This window comes from Dermacentor andersoni, chromosome 5, assembly GCF_023375885.2.
Source record: "Dermacentor andersoni chromosome 5, qqDerAnde1_hic_scaffold, whole genome shotgun sequence".
Lineage (NCBI taxonomy): Eukaryota > Metazoa > Arthropoda > Arachnida > Ixodida > Ixodidae > Dermacentor > Dermacentor andersoni.
Window position 1 is genome coordinate 98,807,438 of NC_092818.1, and position 17,428 is coordinate 98,824,865.

A 17,428-nucleotide genomic window follows, 5' to 3' on the forward strand; every position below is an offset into this window, starting at 1 on the left:
GCGCGCCTCGACGGAGCAGAGCGGGCAACACGAAACACCTGCTGCCCTCCATAGCGCGCCATGTGTTGCATGAGGGGAGCAGGCATCGCCGCGGCGTGCTTCTCTCATCCACACTGGGCTTACTGCTGCGCGAGCTTGCCAGCCTTGGTGGTCGCTGCTGCTGCTTCCTCGGTCTCCCGTCGCGCAGGACGTCAGTGGCATGCGGCGTTGCAGGCCCCGCCTTCATTTTTTTCTCCTCGCTTTTTTTTTTTTCGGCGTTACGCACTTCCGACGACGGCGTCGAGCGCGAGCTGTTGTCTCGTTCGCGCAACGCACGATTTTGCGCACTGCGAATAAGGACACATGACTAGCGGTATAACTCAGTGCTACACGAATACTGAGGCAGAACAAACGGATCGCAGAACATGATCACGCGCTGGAACAGGGTAGAGAATGGCGTAGTTTTGGTACCTGCGCACGTGACCGCACAACCGTGGGAAGAAGCAGACGAAGCGGAAGTACAGCTATCTTGCTTCGGTGCGAAGTAAAACAAAAAACACGCAGACATTCCGTTTGTGTGTTTTATTATTTCTCTAAACTTCAATTCGTCAATTCAAGCAACAGATCGTACCGATAACAGATGTTGTCTTGAATAATTGTTGAAGTCACGTGTCACCACGAGCGACGTCACGCTGCGGACACGACTACGTAGGCGCAGGGGCACGACTATGTCACCACCCGGCTTTGAGCGCGGCAGCCGCGAGGAGAAGGGAAAACGGCATTCGGTTTGAAATTTCATATCTTTCCGCGGCGCGTAGCGACGTAATACTTTGCAGACACGATCGTTATGATGCAATGTATGCTCTGCGCTCGTCAGCTCAAAATGGCCAGACATTGTGAGGGGCCGTTCAAAGTACTCGACCACATATAACGGTGCGAACGTAGAAACTGTAAAAAAAAAAGTCGCACCCATTTAATCGGAGTACTCGGTAACATACCACGCAGCTAAAGTCGAAAATATCACTCGCAGCGCAAAACTGGAAGGACCACTCAGCGGCATTCAATTGGACATTAATGCTTTCGCATTCATTCACAACTCATAAGTGCTTAAGTGTCCTCGGATCTTTTGCTCTCTGCATGGAATATGAGCCCGTTAAGAGGAAGCTTTAGTGCGGGTGCTCCTATCTAAATACATGTAAGAGGAGAATTCGTCTTTCTCGGCAACCACAGCACCAAATTTGGCGAGGTTTGTTGCATTTAAAAGAAAGCTTAATTCTAGTGACTGCTAGTTCCGAATTTTCGATTTAGGCCTTCAATATTGTATTAAAAATTAGCAAAAATGAGAAATTGTCAGAAAAAGAGATATCAAGTTTACAACTCTGTAACTAAGCAATCGAAAATGATATCACAGCTCTGTGGATTGCATCTAATAGTACATCTAAAGCGGACGAAATTGATATGTTACACATGAAACTCAGAAAATTTAGTCATATGGAAATACAGCTTTTGCTGAACCCTTGTGAACAACGTAACAAATTCACGTACGATACGAAATGGCATATCGAATTTGTCCGCTTTCAATTATCTAATCGCTGCCATTTACAGAACCGTAAGAGTCCAGGCACCTGTTGATTAGCGTAAATACGGTTTGATGGCAATTGACTTACTGCAAAGAGCAAAGAACGAGTCTCTGACGAGGTCAAAACAAATCAGTTGTACTGAAGAAGAATGAGCAGTAGGCACTGCTTAAAAAAAGACGACGACGACGAGTGCTTGGAAGGCTTGCTATCTGCTCAGCTCTGCTATCTGAGCGTTTTAGCGATCGAACTATAACGCCTCTTGACATTTGGTGGACGTGCTGGGCCCTTCCCAAACCTGGAACTCCGCAGCCGGACGCTCCCTACCGTTTCTGCCATGCCTCAGGACGCCGCGCAGCCCGATCCCCCCCTGGCATCGCCTGTCGCCTGCTCCGGTGCTCTACGCCAACGAGATCCTCCGGTCTTCAGCGGCAACGACGACCATGACGTGGAGGATTGGCTGTCGTCATACGATCGCGTGAGTGCGCATAACAAATGGGATGACAAAGCTAAACTGACTAACGTCGTCTTCTATCTTTCTGGAGTCGCTAATCTCTGGTTCCGGAATCACGAATCCAACCTCTCCACCTGGACAGCATTTACCCATTCTTTCAAAGAAGTCTTCGGTCGCCCTGCTGTGCGCAAGCTTCGCGCAGAACAACGCTTGCGTAGTCGCGCTCAGCAAACGGGTGAAAACTTCACAAGCTACATTGAGGACGTAGTTGACCTTTGCCGGCGCATTAATCCCGCCATGCCCGACTCTGAAAAGATCAAGAATGTTATGAAGGGCATAGAGGATGACGCCTTCCAAATGCTCTTGGCGAAAAATCCTCAAACGATTGACGATGTGATTACACTGTGCCAGAGCTACGATGAGCTCCGCAAACAACGCCTTACTACGCGCCGAGCTGCCGCGCCCGACGACACGATTTCGGCTTTAACTGGCACTTCCAGTGCTGCTCCCGCCCACTCTTCGTTCCTCGACCAAATCAAGCAATTCGTTCACGAAGAAGTCGCGCGCCAGCTGTCACTGCTGCCTGCTACCCAGTCGTCTGAGTCCTCTTTGTCCCCGGAACTCCGACGCGTCATACACGAACAAGTCAGCGACGCACTACCTCCCGCTAATCATCCACCCTCAGCGCCGGTTCCGCTCACGTACGCTGCCGTCGTTGCCAGGCCAAGACCACCGCCTGAAGTTGCGCATTACACCCCCACAAGCGCCTTCTACGCCTCGCCTTCTCCAGCTGCGAACTACTTGCCCAGAAGCGGCTTCTGCGCGCCTCCGCAGCCCCTACGCCCAGCTCAAAACAGTGCACCGCTACCTACGCCCTCTGTTAATAATCCCTGGCGTACCCAAGACAACCGGCCGATCTGCTTCGCGTGTGGCTTTGCTGGCCACGTGGCATGGTTCTGCCGCCGGCGGGGTTGGTATCCTCCTGATACTGCGAGATGTCAAGGGAATACTACTGACTCCCAATCCCGCTATTCGCCACCAGTTCCGCACTCTTGGCGATATGTTAGCCATGTACGTCGCATCTGACCAAACCAATTGGAACCGAATTCTCCCCTTCGTAACGTACGCTTACAATACCGCCACACAGACCACTACAGGATTTTCGCCGTTCTTTCTTCTTTACGGACGCGAGCCTTCCTGCACAATGGACACCTTCGGGATATTCCCTCTTCTCCGGCACCCTATGCCCCTGACTCACTAGTCTGGCTCTGGGTTCCCGCTACCAGCCCTGGACTTTCACCCAAGCTTGTGTCCAAGTACCAGGGTCCCTACCGTGTCATCAGTCAAACGTCTCCTGTGAACTATATGGTAGAACCCCTTGAACCGCCTTTCGATAAGCGCCGCCGAAGGCGCGAAATCGTGCACGTTCAGCGACTCAAGCCGTACTTTGACCCACCTGTGCTATCTTGCTCGTAGGTCGCCGAGATGGCCCCTCTTCCCCGGGGAGGCAATTGTACTGAAGAAGAATGAGCAGTAGGCACTGCTTAAAGAAAGACGACGACGACGAGTGCTTGGAAGGCTTGTGCCTGTGTCGCCGAAGCTCTGTGTCCTCTCGCTGCGGTGCTCTGCTATCTGAGCGTTTTAGCAATCGAACTATAACGCCTCTTGACACAGTGTTAGTTTTGACATTAGATTGTGTTAAGTTTGGTACCACGGCGGTTGATCGACTACGGCGTCACACTTGCACCTAGTAACCTTTCTAGGAACACCTGCTGTGCATAATTATACTGCGAGTGCACTGCCAGTGCCTCCAGCGCAGAGCCAGCAGCTCTTCTCTTATAAATATAGAAGAAAGGATACGAGCAGAACACTGCCTCTCGGCACTCGGTTGCAGGACGGCAGAGCACGTCAGAGGGATGCAGGTTGCAGTCACTGTCGCAGCACGGTCCCGCCGACGGACTGCAGGACAGAGAACGTGCAAAGCACGCGCAAGGCACAACGTATACACTCACGTGCAACATGAACTGCGACCCGGTGCATGTGTTCAAGAGGGCCCCCCAGGGCTGCACGGCCGCGGCGCCGACATGCGAAAAAGTGGTGTCACGAATACCAGTAATTGTGATTGCGTTTACTTCTCCAGTTATTCGCATGTCGGCGCAGCCGTGCATTCTTGGGGCCCTTTCGAACACTTACACCGTATTGCAGCTGGCAGTGCGATAACAATTATACGGACACTCGAGGCGCGTTCGCGCTGTCGCCGTCATCGTGCTGTCATGGTATCGATGTCGTCGATACCGTGACAGCACGACGGCAATACCGGTACGATGATCCCGCGTCGACAGCACGCGAGGATACCGATACCGTGATGCCGTGATGCAGTTGAGACATTAGAGACGCGCAGTCCGTTTGAATGCAAAAGCTAAGAAGCGAAGTGGGCGCACCCTACAGCGCAAGCGGGGCAGCGTTCTACTTTTCCGGTGAATGCTTGAGCATCGCCTCCTCTTTTTGAACATAGAAGAGGCGCTTGCTTAAGCATTATATGCACAAACATTTGTGTCCACACCCCACCGTCGTGAGTACGGTGCCCTGAGCGGAACAGAGAATAAATTTCAAGCTACGAACGCTGATGGCTCTGTTTCTAACGCGATAGCGTTACGGGCCCCAGGTCGCAGAAAATCAGGCGTCTGCGTCCCGCGTCGGACATCGTCCCGGCAAAAACATTTCGAACCGCGCATACCCAACCACGCAGGCCCTCCATGTAGCGCAAGAAAGTTATTGAATTGAATTTCTCGAGGTAAAATACGTCAGAAAAATCGTCAAGTACGACTTACATCCAACCTACAGACATGACAGCGTCGGATCGTAATTTGAATACACGAGAAAACATAATTGCGCTACGCGGAAACTCAAAAAAAATACCTGAAGAAAAAACAGCGCTAAAAAGACGAGGACTAAAAGGAGAACATGCACGACGACCGTCGTACATGTTCTTTTAGTTCTCATCTTTTTAGCGCTGATTTTTCTTCACGTATGCTACCCCAACTCGCCCACATCAAGCTCCTGCTGCTTCAAGAAAATTCAGACCCATTTTACAGCGTTTCTACCATTCATAAAGGGGCGGTGGCCTCCGAGATTTGCGCGCACCGGCACGCACAAATCTGAAAGGCTATAAAGCGGCGCGCCCGGTTCCTTTAAACAGCTCCAGATGGAGCTCGCCTCCGCCACTGATGTAAGAGGCGATTGGAAGATTGGTGGAAGTAGGGAAACGATAGACAACGGAAGCGAACAAAAACAAGTTCACAAGAGGGGTTCAGAAACTTCGGTTATGGGAATTCATCGTCGGTTTTTTTTTTTCTTTTTTTCAAAGCGTAGTAGTTCTGAGTTGCGCTCTGTCCCGTTGTCCCCTTGTGCCGTGTGGTGTTTTTCGACGCCTTAAAAGTAGGTATAATCAGGAATATGGTAGAAAGTAAATCGGCTGGGAGAGTGTCCACGTTTGTACAGGAAAAACATCGATTCACAGTGGAGGAAAAGAACTAGGAAGCTTACCAGCAAGTATACGACCTGTATGGTGAGCAGCCTGGCAACAAAGATCCTCAAGCGGAAAATCAGAGTGGCTGAGATAATCTCATTGGTGACGGCAACGGAAAAGATACATGCTATGAGTAACTACTTAGGAGGAAAAGCGAAATAAGGAAACAAACAAACAATTTATGATAACTCAAAGGGAAGCTCTTTACTTTTAGAAGCGAGATCAGGATGCCTTAGAAGTAGCACTTATAAAGCGAGATACAAGAAGGAAGAAGAAGCATGTGCTCGCTGCGGCAGAGCTAGGGAAACGATGAAACATGCTTTATTAAAATGTGAAGATATCTGCCAAGCGGTCGATATAGGCACCCCTGGCTTCCTTGAAGCCCTTGGGTTCAGCGAGAGCAGGGGGAAAGTAAACATGTCCACAACAGAAATTAGTAAGAGATGATTGGAAGATTAGCGGAAGAAGTAGAGAAACGACGAACAACGGAGGCGTACAGAAACAAAGCTCACCAAAGTTCACAATTGGCGTTCAGAAAGTTTGGCTATGGGAATTCATCGTGGGTTTATTTTAGTTCTTTCTTTTTCTTTTTTAAGATAGGTAGGACATTAGGCAATGTAATAACAAGAGCTTGGTGGCGCGACACACCACCCCGTTCCAAAGGGGATGCTCATGGCATCCATCCATCCATCCATCCTCCAAACGTGAAAACCATGCAGCGAACGAGGGTGGAGGAGGGGGGGGGGGGGGTGGCTGCGCGCGAAGCGCCTGCTGAAGATGCTCCCATTTTTGGGTCGATGATGTGTTCGGGATGCGAAGATTGGCTCAAGCTTACGAACACACCATTCGAGACTGTCGAAGAGGCAGAGACTGTGGCGTCGTACATGCGCCACAAATTCGAAGCACTTGGGATGTTGAGGAACGACTTCGCGCTACTTATGAAGCATGAGACGGCACCTAGTCTTGGAGCACGTAAAGGCAAGATGTAAGGAAGAAAGTGACAAAGCTGCCACTGAAATGCGGGCACTGCTCACGGAGCTCACCAAAGAAAAGTACAAGTGAGTTGCTCTAGAGAATCAAATGGGAGAGCTACGACGGGCTTTCCTCTCCTCAGCCATGATACTACCGGACGGTGCGACCGCACACCGACCGACAAGGCCCCGGCGACGGCAATTATGGGATCTGCACAGAATAGTGTGCTGGGATCTTCGACAGCTGAAACTCTGGAGGAGAGTACACACAGCATAAACATGAACAAGAGCCGGACCCTCGATATCCCAGAAAGGAAAGAAAAGGAAAGTCGCGATCCTATGAATGACCCGGGGTGGAAGGCTCAATTAAACATGAAGAAACGAAAGCATGCAGTTGTGCCTGAGGCTGTCTACTGTGATGACTCCCGAAAATCCTGTTCCTTCCCAAGCGAGCACTAACAATGTGGCTTGCCCGCAGGCAACGGCACCTCGGCTTGCGTTTGTGTTCGGCGACGGAAACGCGTATTGAATTAACTATGCAGTTTATCGTATTTCAAAGAGGAGCAGGCTTGTGAAATTCCCTACAAAGAGAGATTCTGCTTTACAGGAAGTTATGACAGAGGCGGATGCGGCGACTGATATTTGGAGTGCCCCAGAGGCGATTATCATCATCCATGCTGGCCTCCAAGGCATTATGCAAAGCAGTGTACCTATAGAACAGACGGCACATAAACTCAGTAGTACAATTCCGACCTGGAAAAAGAGAGCAGAGAAGCAACTCTTTGTGTTATATGAGATACCTGAAGTGTCGGGCGAAAACGCCGTGTTTGGGAAGTGTAAACAGTTTAACGATCACTTGAAACGAGCGTGCACAGAACTGGGTCCGCGTGTGGAATTTGTCAGGGCACCACACATGGCTCAAGTCCGCCACCAGGGCCTGGTGCACGGCCAGACCACGGCGGAAGAAATGAGACAGCGTCTGGGCCATAGACTATGCGCTTTTTTAGGCCTTCGTCCAACACACGCTGCCCATCACCAATTGTGGATGAATACGTCAGAAGTACCCACATTTATGGCGACTCTTGGACAGTTAATCCTCCAAATGGCAGGGCGAAGATTGCGGCTCAAGCAAGTACGACTCTCCACTACGACAAGTAGTGGCCATAACTGGACGCCATGGCCTTTGCCACCGGAAACGGAGCTTCAGAATCGGTTTGATGAATATGAATGGTGCCCGCCAGGAACAGAAGTGCATAGAGTTGCATAATGCTCTAAATGCAGAAGATATATCTCTCTATGCAGTTTCAGAAACACACCTCCGCAATCTGGAGCATCCCCCTGCGCATCTTAGATGACATTGGGCAGGCAAGAATCGAAATGGAGATGACCTTAAGTGCAGCGGCGTTGGACAACTGTGGCGTCAGAATATGCAGTGGCAAAGTGCTGATGACATTGTGGATCATATGTGGGCCCTGGGGGAGGCACTGGGCAGGCCTACCACTGTGTGTGTGGTGTATGTGTCCGTCGGCAGCAAACAACACACTGCCAATACTCAGCTGGTGTAGTGCATCCTCAGAGAGGCAATAAAGTTGGCGGCAGATAGAGAGATTCTCACTGTGGGAGACTTTAATAGGCACATAAGTGAACTGGATGGGTTCACAGATGGAAACGGACACCTCTTGTTTCGAATGACCGAAGAGATGGAATTAGTTGTGGCAACCCCCTGAAGGTCAATGCTAGTTTCGGTTTCAAGGAGCATGCGCGCTCCAAGCGGTTGCCGGACATCCTTACTTATTTTTTTTACTTGTGTTTTTGTGAATTTTAAATCGGCCGAAGCGTGGGAAGTGGTTGTCTTTTTGCGTCCGCCAAGTTCACCTCCGCTCACCCTTGCCACTCGCTCAGCGATATCACAAGTCAGATCACGCTTGGTCCACTGCATCGGTTGCCGTCCCAAGTATGAAGATGGGAAAGATAAGACAGAGAAGCTTGATCAGGCGTGCGACGAACGGAAGACACAAGAAACCAGGACAACCAAGCGTCAGACGAAGATGGCTAAACGGGGGATCGCATGTGTTGCGCGGCTCTGTGGTGTTCTAACAACGAGAATTCCAGTTCTGCAAAGTTTTTCAGGTTTCCTATTGACAGTAGGTAAGCACAGGTATTTCACTTTATTTTCTGAGTAGGTATTCATTTTGCATGAGTAAACCAGTTTTGTGCAAGCCTGAGTCGGCTGAAATAGGAGCAGTATTACTCTACCCATTCGTCATGATGGCAGCCCATCTGCTGTCGGTGAAATACTTGTGCTGAAGAACTTGAGTGCGAGTTTGTTTTTATTGCTCAGTTGCCTTGCTTTAGGCTCAGCTTCGGTGCATGCAAGTTTTTGAGCACCTCTATTACAGACGAGGCGCAATGTTAATTGTTTTACTGGCAAAACGTTTTTAATAATACCAGTAATGCAAGTATAGCCTATTTAATGCTAATTAAGTACGAACTGGTTATTCCTCTTGCGATGGTTGGTTCCTTGCGTTGCTGTTGTGTCAAATTAGTGTCCTAATACTCGCCGCGCTTTTCTGTATATATGGATATGACGCAAAGTATGACGACAGGCAGATTATATGCGCTTGTAAGCGCTATAGGAATAGGCTCCCGCATTCGGCATGTACTTCAAATAATAAGAGCGGTTATAAGCTACGTCCTGTTCATGCAGATGCATGTGGCCAGTTTAAAATACTGTGGGTCCTTGCTTCTCATGCTGCCAATGAAATACATGTATTGTACTGTACCTTCTTTCTGTAAGCCACAAAATGTGTCGCCGTCATGACATACCTGACAGTCAAGTTCCGTGTGACCAGCCCGTGATGGTTAATTTTCGCATTGATTTGAATCTTCTGGAACCTATGTTCGCTCATTATGTATAAATTTCAGTTGGGAATGAAAATTGCTTCTGCAGATTGACACTTTCGCACTGCGTGGAGGTCAGTCTTTTTCCTGAACGGAATGTGTGAATAAAAGAAAAGCGTTCGACTTTTACTTGTGTTGAGCTTTGGATGACTGAGAAATCGGCCAGCTTTAGTTGATTTACTTGACAACACACGAGCAAAATTAACGATTGATGGTGCCAAGAACTTATTTTCTTTATCCCCCCCCCCCCACTATATATGTGGACTAGTTGAACATGTCGCCCTAAACATAACCACAAGTTGGGAATTTCAAAGCGACTACTTTCACGAAATGACGAAATGTAATATATTACCTGCGAATATTGGTAGTTAACGACGGTTTGCTATATAAATATTTTTCATTATAATTGCTTGGCACTGGTGCGTACGAGTGCTGTCCCAGTGCCTTAAATAATGAATAGAAGCTTCCAAGGTAAATGCGGCAAAAAAGACGCGCTTCGTAAACACATCACACTTCAGCGGGTTCTGCTCCGCGATTTGAGCCATGACGCCGAACACAGCCCGCATGCACGCGAAGTGCGGAAGGAGGGCTTCGCGGCAAGCCTCCTTATCGCGGCGGCGCGCCCTCTCCCTATGCCTTAGTACCTCATCAGTGACGTCGTGGAGGCATTGTTTTGTTTGTGAATTATTTCCAGTTGGATATCCGGCAACCGCCAGTGGTGGAAGCGGTGCTGCCGCCGCGTATCGACATGGGGCCGAGTTTCCCCAAGGGAGGTATAAGGAGTTTCCTCACCTTGGTTGTGGCGAATCTGAAACCACACTGTCGTGGCCAGGTAAGCTGGAGTGCCCGTGGCAGCTCGACATCCATCGATTATGCCCTCGTATCAACAGACCTTAACAACCTTCTTAGGAAGATGGAAATCGACGAAGAAGGTTTATACAGCCTGGGCAGCGACCACAATCCTCTGCCATTTGAGTTCAGCTGCTCGGATAGTTTGGCCGATGTCCAAAGAAACGGGGCAAGTACTTGCCCAGCCGAGCCATTCCGGATGTCGCGGATGAGTTCGAGACGAGTGCGTTGAAAGTAGGGCACTCCAGGCACATTTTTGCCGTCGCCGTCACCGTGATCTGTATAAAGACCAAGGGCGATAACAGCATCGCCGTGCGCTGTATGCTGTATGCGCTTATGCTGTATGTGCCTGCGAGGGTGATCCGACGATCGCGGCTCAATCTCGCATGCGCAAGGGAGTAAATCGGGGAAGAAGCGCGCCGTCTTCTGTCGCGCGCAAGGAACCGCAGGGAGGGTAGGTAGGGGGGGGGGGGGGGGTGTCATACTGCTGTAGCAACTGCGTATGGCTTGAAAGCGATCTGCTTTGCAAGTAGAGTCTAGGTGGGCCGACGGCTCGCAGCTTTGTCTGGGCAGTTTTGTCACCACTCAGTTTGCGTTGAAATGATAGACAGCACGAATGTCACTTCGCTCGCTTCTGCTGCCGCACTTCCTCACACCAGCGTTTTGACAGCGAGTGTACGCGGTCATCGAGCGGGATGTGTGCATGTTTGCTCTGTGCGTGCTGGCACCATGCTTCTTAATTTAGTTAGTAAGCGAGTGTTCACAAGTTTATATGGCAGCTAAAGCTACTATGCTTACTTATTATGGCTGTGTACTAATTTGCTATCGCGATCGATGCTTCGTCTTTCGGGCGACACTGCGACTTTTTTCCCGCTTTGACCCTCCTAATACTAACGCGTTAAAAAGAAAGAAAGAAGAGGGATCACAAGAAAATTTATTCACCTGTAGGCACGCGTAAACTGTGGTATGAACACAGAGTACAATTTAACGTATCGCACATGCAATACTTCGTACTTGATATAAACGAAGCATATGAGCAAACAAAATAGTAAATCATGTCTGCTTGATACTGGCATTGCCACTTCCACTCCAAACCCATTGTTATACTGCACGTACAAAATCATGAATGACGTGTTGGTAGAAAGTGCACGCAAGACTGCCATCGACAGAACGCTATCTTGAAAAGCCTCCGTGCTTGCTCTGGCTGGTCAGCAGATTTCGCCTGCCTATGCGGCTAGCATTATGAGCAACCACAATTTAAATCTACAATGACGAAGTTCATTACGATTCCTTAATGTCTTTTAAGGTATCGTCTGTTATTGCAAAGTAAATATATTTTTGTTTATTTATTTATTTGCAATACCGCTACTCTCGTTCGAGGGCGTGGCAGTTGGGTAATACAGTATATATTCATGTATATCAGTATGCATGATATAAGTATAAAACACGGTTAACGAATATCTAGGTATAACAGCTAAATAAAAAAAAGGAAAGGAAGAAAAAGAAAAGCAATGGTCCAAGGACAGTAATAAAAAAAGTACGCCGAGTTTAGGAATACAAATGAAGGTTCCCACAAGGTATAACTAACATGATACTCAAAAAAAAGAAAGGAACTAGCATTGTAGAGCACGCAGGTAACCATTTATACATGAAATACGAACGAACGGTAATATAACCCTTAACGCGCCACGAAATTGTACAGTATGGTGAAGAGGTGCGCTAATAACAGATAACACTTAGAGAGAGAAAGATTTGAGAAGAAAAATCTAGGCAAGAAATTAGCAGGAAAATGGCAGTTACAACAACCATCTTAGGACTCCGAATAATGCAGTATTATATAATAATAATTTAATTTGGTAGCATAGTATGGTATATGTTGACATAACAGCAACTAATTAAACATAAAAAATAAAAACAATGCAAAATCTGTGACGATGATTCACGCGATGATAAAGAACTTTATTTATGCACTGCTACTTCTACCTGTGAGTTAAATCCTGATAATGATTCGATGTTGGTTATAGCAGGATTAAGTCGGTTCCATTCAGCTACTGTGAAGCGAAAGAAGGAATACTTAAAAGTGTCGTTGCTGCATGTGTATTCTGTTAAAGTGCACGCATGTTTGTTATTTTAGTTATTTTTAGTAGCTAAAACAAGAACTTCAGACGAGCCTGTTTTGCTCTGGTAGATAGCGTTTGCAATCCAGACTGCGTTAGTAGATCAGTCGGTGTGTCAGCGCGTTTATATTTATTGCGAATGAACCTTATAGCCTTGCTTTGGTATTGCTTCTAATTTTGTCATGTGAGTCATTGAATGAGGAAACCAGACCGTGTTTACGTATTTGAGAACTGTTCTAACGAACGTTGTGTAGGCCAGTAGCTTCGTTGATGCGGCAGAGAGCGCAAGGCTTCTTTTGAGGAAGAATATTTTGTGTAACGCTCCTGCGGTGATATTCGTAATATGTTTATCCCACCTGAGGTCTGAGGTTAGTGTAACTCCTAGTTATTTATGCGGTGTACTTTAGTTAGCAGTATGCCGTTAATCTCATGTGTAAAGTTAGATGATCTTGTTTTCCTTGTTACGGTCACGGTCACAGATTTTTTTATGTTAATTGACATCTACCAATTAGTGCACCAAGTAGCTATAGAGTGTTGAGGGATGTGGTCGCTATAATTAGCCTGTAAATATACGTGTATGTAGATATATGCAAGTAGAAATATTATGCGGGTACATGTTTTTACTGGGAGTGCAGAAAAGCATTGGCTACTCACGGTATGACCAAACTAATCACTTCTGGACCTGGGTACCTGCCCACTCGTTACAATGGTTCGTGCGTGTTGCGATGCTTCACGTATCTGTACATGTAAGATTCTTCTTAATATTGAAGCGCCGTATTATTACTAAAGCAAATGTCTTTATATGGTTCTTTCACCCATTTTCGTTTCGTCACTGCTAATGCGAAGGCGCCGATACAAAGGGCGCGTGTTCTCGCGCCAGTGAATTGCGGAGCGCATTCGTCGCCAAACGCCAACTATCATAGCTATTTGAATAAGTACTAGTTGTTTGACTATTACAGCTCTCACGTGCTGCCGCGCGAGAGCATCAGAAGGTTTCGATGCTGCGATGTCGCGTTCGGGGACAACCCCACTCTTCTCGCGCCGCCCTCTCCCTCTGTGAGAAGGCTACGGCGGTCGGACAGAAGTTTAGCAGTCGCCTTCCGCACCGGCGTTCACTCCGCTGGAGACACCCCATATGACTAATCGGCTTATATGGCAGTTACCCGTTGTAGCTCGTTGTATAGCGTTGTATAGCTGAGAGTTACCCGTTGTATCCGTGTTGTAGCCACCACTACAACGCTATAATACCACCGGTTAACGACTCCGTTCTGCACAGAATTACGAAATGCATGAAACAACAAACGCCACCTAAATAACTTCACTGCAACAAATATACGTCTGCAAGCGCATCAGTATTTTATGAAAGTGAATAGCTTTCTAGAAGCTTTCGGCAATCCAATTGCGTTAACAATCATCATCGATGGTTTCTGCGCAATTTTATTTAAACCAAGGCGACTGTTCTATTTCCCTTGCTGCGGGAAAGTGCTACGATATAGAATACAGCTTTTTTTCGCGTGTACCTAACGTCCTCAGATTGGTTCAGTAGTTTACTAACTCGAGAATATGTGCCGCACACGAATTTTAAATACGAAAGGTTCAAGCTGAAGCTTCTTCTTCTTAAAAAAAGAAACGTCGGATGATATACAAAGGCTGGTCCCTCTAAGTCTGTGAATCATTATTTGCAGTTGGTATTTATTCTTGCTACAAACCGGCAAGAAAGTGGAGTCACATGACGCCTAACGCAGATATATATATTGGCGAAATAATCATCTGCAGGCCCTTCAGGCTTCCAGTGTAAATTGCCGTGACAGCGGACGTGCCAGTACGATCGTTTCAGCCAGTTGGAGCGTGGTTTACATATGTGGTTTAGAAAGCACCAGGAGTGATACCGTACATTCACTTTGGCATGGGCAAAACGCCAGACTGGAGAGACATGGAGTGGCAACTCTGTTCGCCAACGGGACCTCACCTGCAATCGGCGCCCGACTTGAGGGTGCACCCTTGCGCATTGACGGTATTTCTGCGGACGTAGCAGCACTTCTCTTGGCATTGGGCCTCGGTGTAGCCGCAATCGCACTGCTCGTCCCCTTCGCGTAGGCCATTGCCGCAGATCGGCCCGCTGTCAGCTGTACGCGTGTTTCCGGAAGCAAGAACGAGTGAGAGAATGTTTACCAAAGACTCGTGAATAGCGGCCATCTTCTTCTTAATTTATTATAACTCGCCAAAAAAAAAAGGCGGGAGACACGGCTATGCACAAAAGCGTGATTTGTGATTAGTTATGTCTCTTCGTCTTCCTGCCTCCCTTTTTTTTTTTCAGCGAGTTAGTCTACTAATACAGGGTGTCCGGGTAAATTTCGTACTTTCAGGAAAAAGACGAAAAAGAAGCCATAAGTTCAGCAAAACAAAAGTTATTGGTCACGCGCGAAAGGGACATAAAGGTGAAAAGATTTCAAAGTGACATTACTCAAAGAAGCCACACGCAGCATCCACAAATGCCTTAAGGCGGCTCCGAAATCTGGCACATGCGACCTTCACGGTGTCCCGAGGGCGACCCGCAAGCCCCACCCCACCCCCCCTGAATCTTGTCGATCAGCGGGGTCTTGGTGTTGCTGGCATTGGCGGTTGGCTAGCTCCTCAAGCTCGCCCCGCACATAATAATTTATAGGATTGTAATCACGGCAATTTTGGGCCGGTGAAATCGTAAAAATTTTCGTACAACCACTTCTCAATTTTCCCAGTGGTATGACAGAATGCCGAGTCTTGATGTCACACGTAGCACCGTCCGGCAGGCCTCCTACACACAAGGCTTCACAAGAAATGTACAGCAGCTCCACATACCTATTCGAATTGAGCCCGAGTCCCTGTGTAAAAGCGTGTGAGGGCATCCCACTACCCTCACTGTAGACACATCCAAACGCCTTCACACTTGGAGAAATTTGGATCTTTGTGACACGCGGAACATAGAACGCTATCTTCAGCCACGGCTGCATACTCTGCATTAATTGCACCCCTGCATTTCATGTCGTAACTCTTTTACGGTGTTTAAAGTGCATAGAGCAGCTGTTTTATTGGCGCAATTTGGCTGCCCGGCACGAATCATCATAATCCGTAACTCTTTTATAATGTTTTGTTGGCTTCCTCACGCACATTGTAATACCGTTTGATTTTATTGATTTATGAGAAACAAAAGATAACAATTATACTTCAACTAAAGCAATATATATTGACAATGCCTATTTCTATCTAATTACACCAACTGCCAAATTTAACAAGACCCTTCGGTATAACCGATGTTTTCGCTAAATGTTCCTTTCTTTCGATCTACTCTTTTCATATCATCTATCGTACCCAGGGTTAATCGCGGGACAAGGACATCGTGCGAGTCACTGACATGAGCCGAAAAGAATAGGCAAAGAAAGAAATAGTTACGAAAGTGAGGCCGTACGTAGCTCTGAGGCGTAATACCCCGTGACATTTACAACGAAGCTGTCACAGCGACTGAAAGCGCTCGAAAAACGGCATAAACGTGTTTTTCCGGTGTTCCATGAGAACTAAATGATGCCCCGCGTTTACATTTGGAAGTAGTGCAAGGAATGTTATGGATGATTCGTGGGCAAAGACTGAAGTCTGCAAGTCAAATCAGTCAATCAATCAATCAGTTAGTCTTAGGTACCGGATAGAGTAAAAACCGCCATATAAAGGTGGGACCCCGGAACCATAAGGCCGTTGGAGGGATCTTTGTAGTAAACAAAAGTTTTCACGAGCACGAATTAATAAATAAGGATAAGAATAAAATTCAGAAGATGCAAGGCAGTACCTGATTATGCAATTACATAATACTTAGTTACAAATACATAAATATACAATACGGAATAAAATTATGGGGTTTTACGTGCCAAAAACAATTCCTGATTATGAGGCACGCCGTAATGAAGGACTCCGGAAATTTCGACCAGCTGGGGTTCTTTAACGTGTACCTAAATCTAAGTACACGGGTGTTTTCGCATTTCGCCACCATCGAAATGCAGCCGCCGTGGCGGGGATTCGATCCTGTGACCTCGTGCTCAGCCGCCCAACACAATAGCCACTGAGCAACTGAGCAACCACGGCGGGTACAATACAGAATCATGCACGATGATACATAGGAAACGTTGTCATGAACATAAAACGTACTAATCAACGTGCAAAAACGACCACTGCAAAGCGTGTTGATTTATTCCTGCGTGCCGGACACATGCAATTATGAAGAGCACCTTCGAAACAGTTGAAGTCCTAATTTCTTCGGGCCACGTGGCAACGCATGAATGCGAAAACCAACCGCCCTTATCTTTCATATATAATGTATCTGGCAAGCTGTGTTCTTGTGCGATATTCGTATAGATAGGTATTCGGTAACAAGAATTAGAAACGAAATAAATTTGCTAGACACTGATTTTCTGTCTGATATAGCATGTGAAACGCGTTGAAACTTCCCCAGTGTCCAAGTAGAACCAAACGTGGATCGGTAGTGTGTGTTATGCATAACATGGACTGAAAGTGTAAAATGTGCAGCCTCGCTAAAGGTATCGCACATTAATTACTATATACTCGTTTTCTTCTTTTTATGAAGGATTGCACGAGGCGTCTGATTCATTCGCCCAGCGTCCGAGGAGAAGTAAGCGTGGCACCACGATTTAGTTTGCGCGGAATAGGGGGCATGTTAAGTGTGATTTACAATGTAAGTTTGAAGCGCGTGGGTTACCTATGAATTTTGCAGTAAATTAAGCAAGCACACGAAAGCGTTATATGCAGCCGTTATACGTAATATTTCCCAGTGCCCCGGGAGAATTCAATGTCGCACCGAGTTCTGATTTGGCGCAAATGGGGGAAGGGATCGGGGGCATGTTAGATTGATGGGTGGTTACAGTTCAAAGATGGCGAGGTGATTGCTGGCTTTGTAATTAATTACAGATCTTTATTTTTCTATTTATTTTAAGGCGTTAGAACATTAGAATGTTTCCCCGGTGTCCTCGATGAATTTAATGTGGCGCCTAGTTTATATTTGGTGAAAG

At 47.3% G+C, this 17,428-nt stretch overlaps 1 protein-coding gene across 1 annotated transcript in view; it reads right to left on the reverse strand.

Annotated features, from left to right (window-relative positions):
• The window catches only part of LOC126532025 (disintegrin and metalloproteinase domain-containing protein 10-like), a 30,044-nt gene that overhangs the window by 10,714 nt on the left and 1,902 nt on the right, over nt 1-17,428 (reverse strand). The window contains exons 2-3 of the mRNA XM_050179725.3: nt 14,347-14,503; nt 3,871-3,969 (exon numbers count right to left, since the gene is read on the reverse strand). Of these exons, the coding sequence (XP_050035682.3) occupies nt 3,871-3,969; nt 14,347-14,503 (256 nt within the window). The remainder of the gene's footprint in view (nt 1-3,870; nt 3,970-14,346; nt 14,504-17,428) is intronic.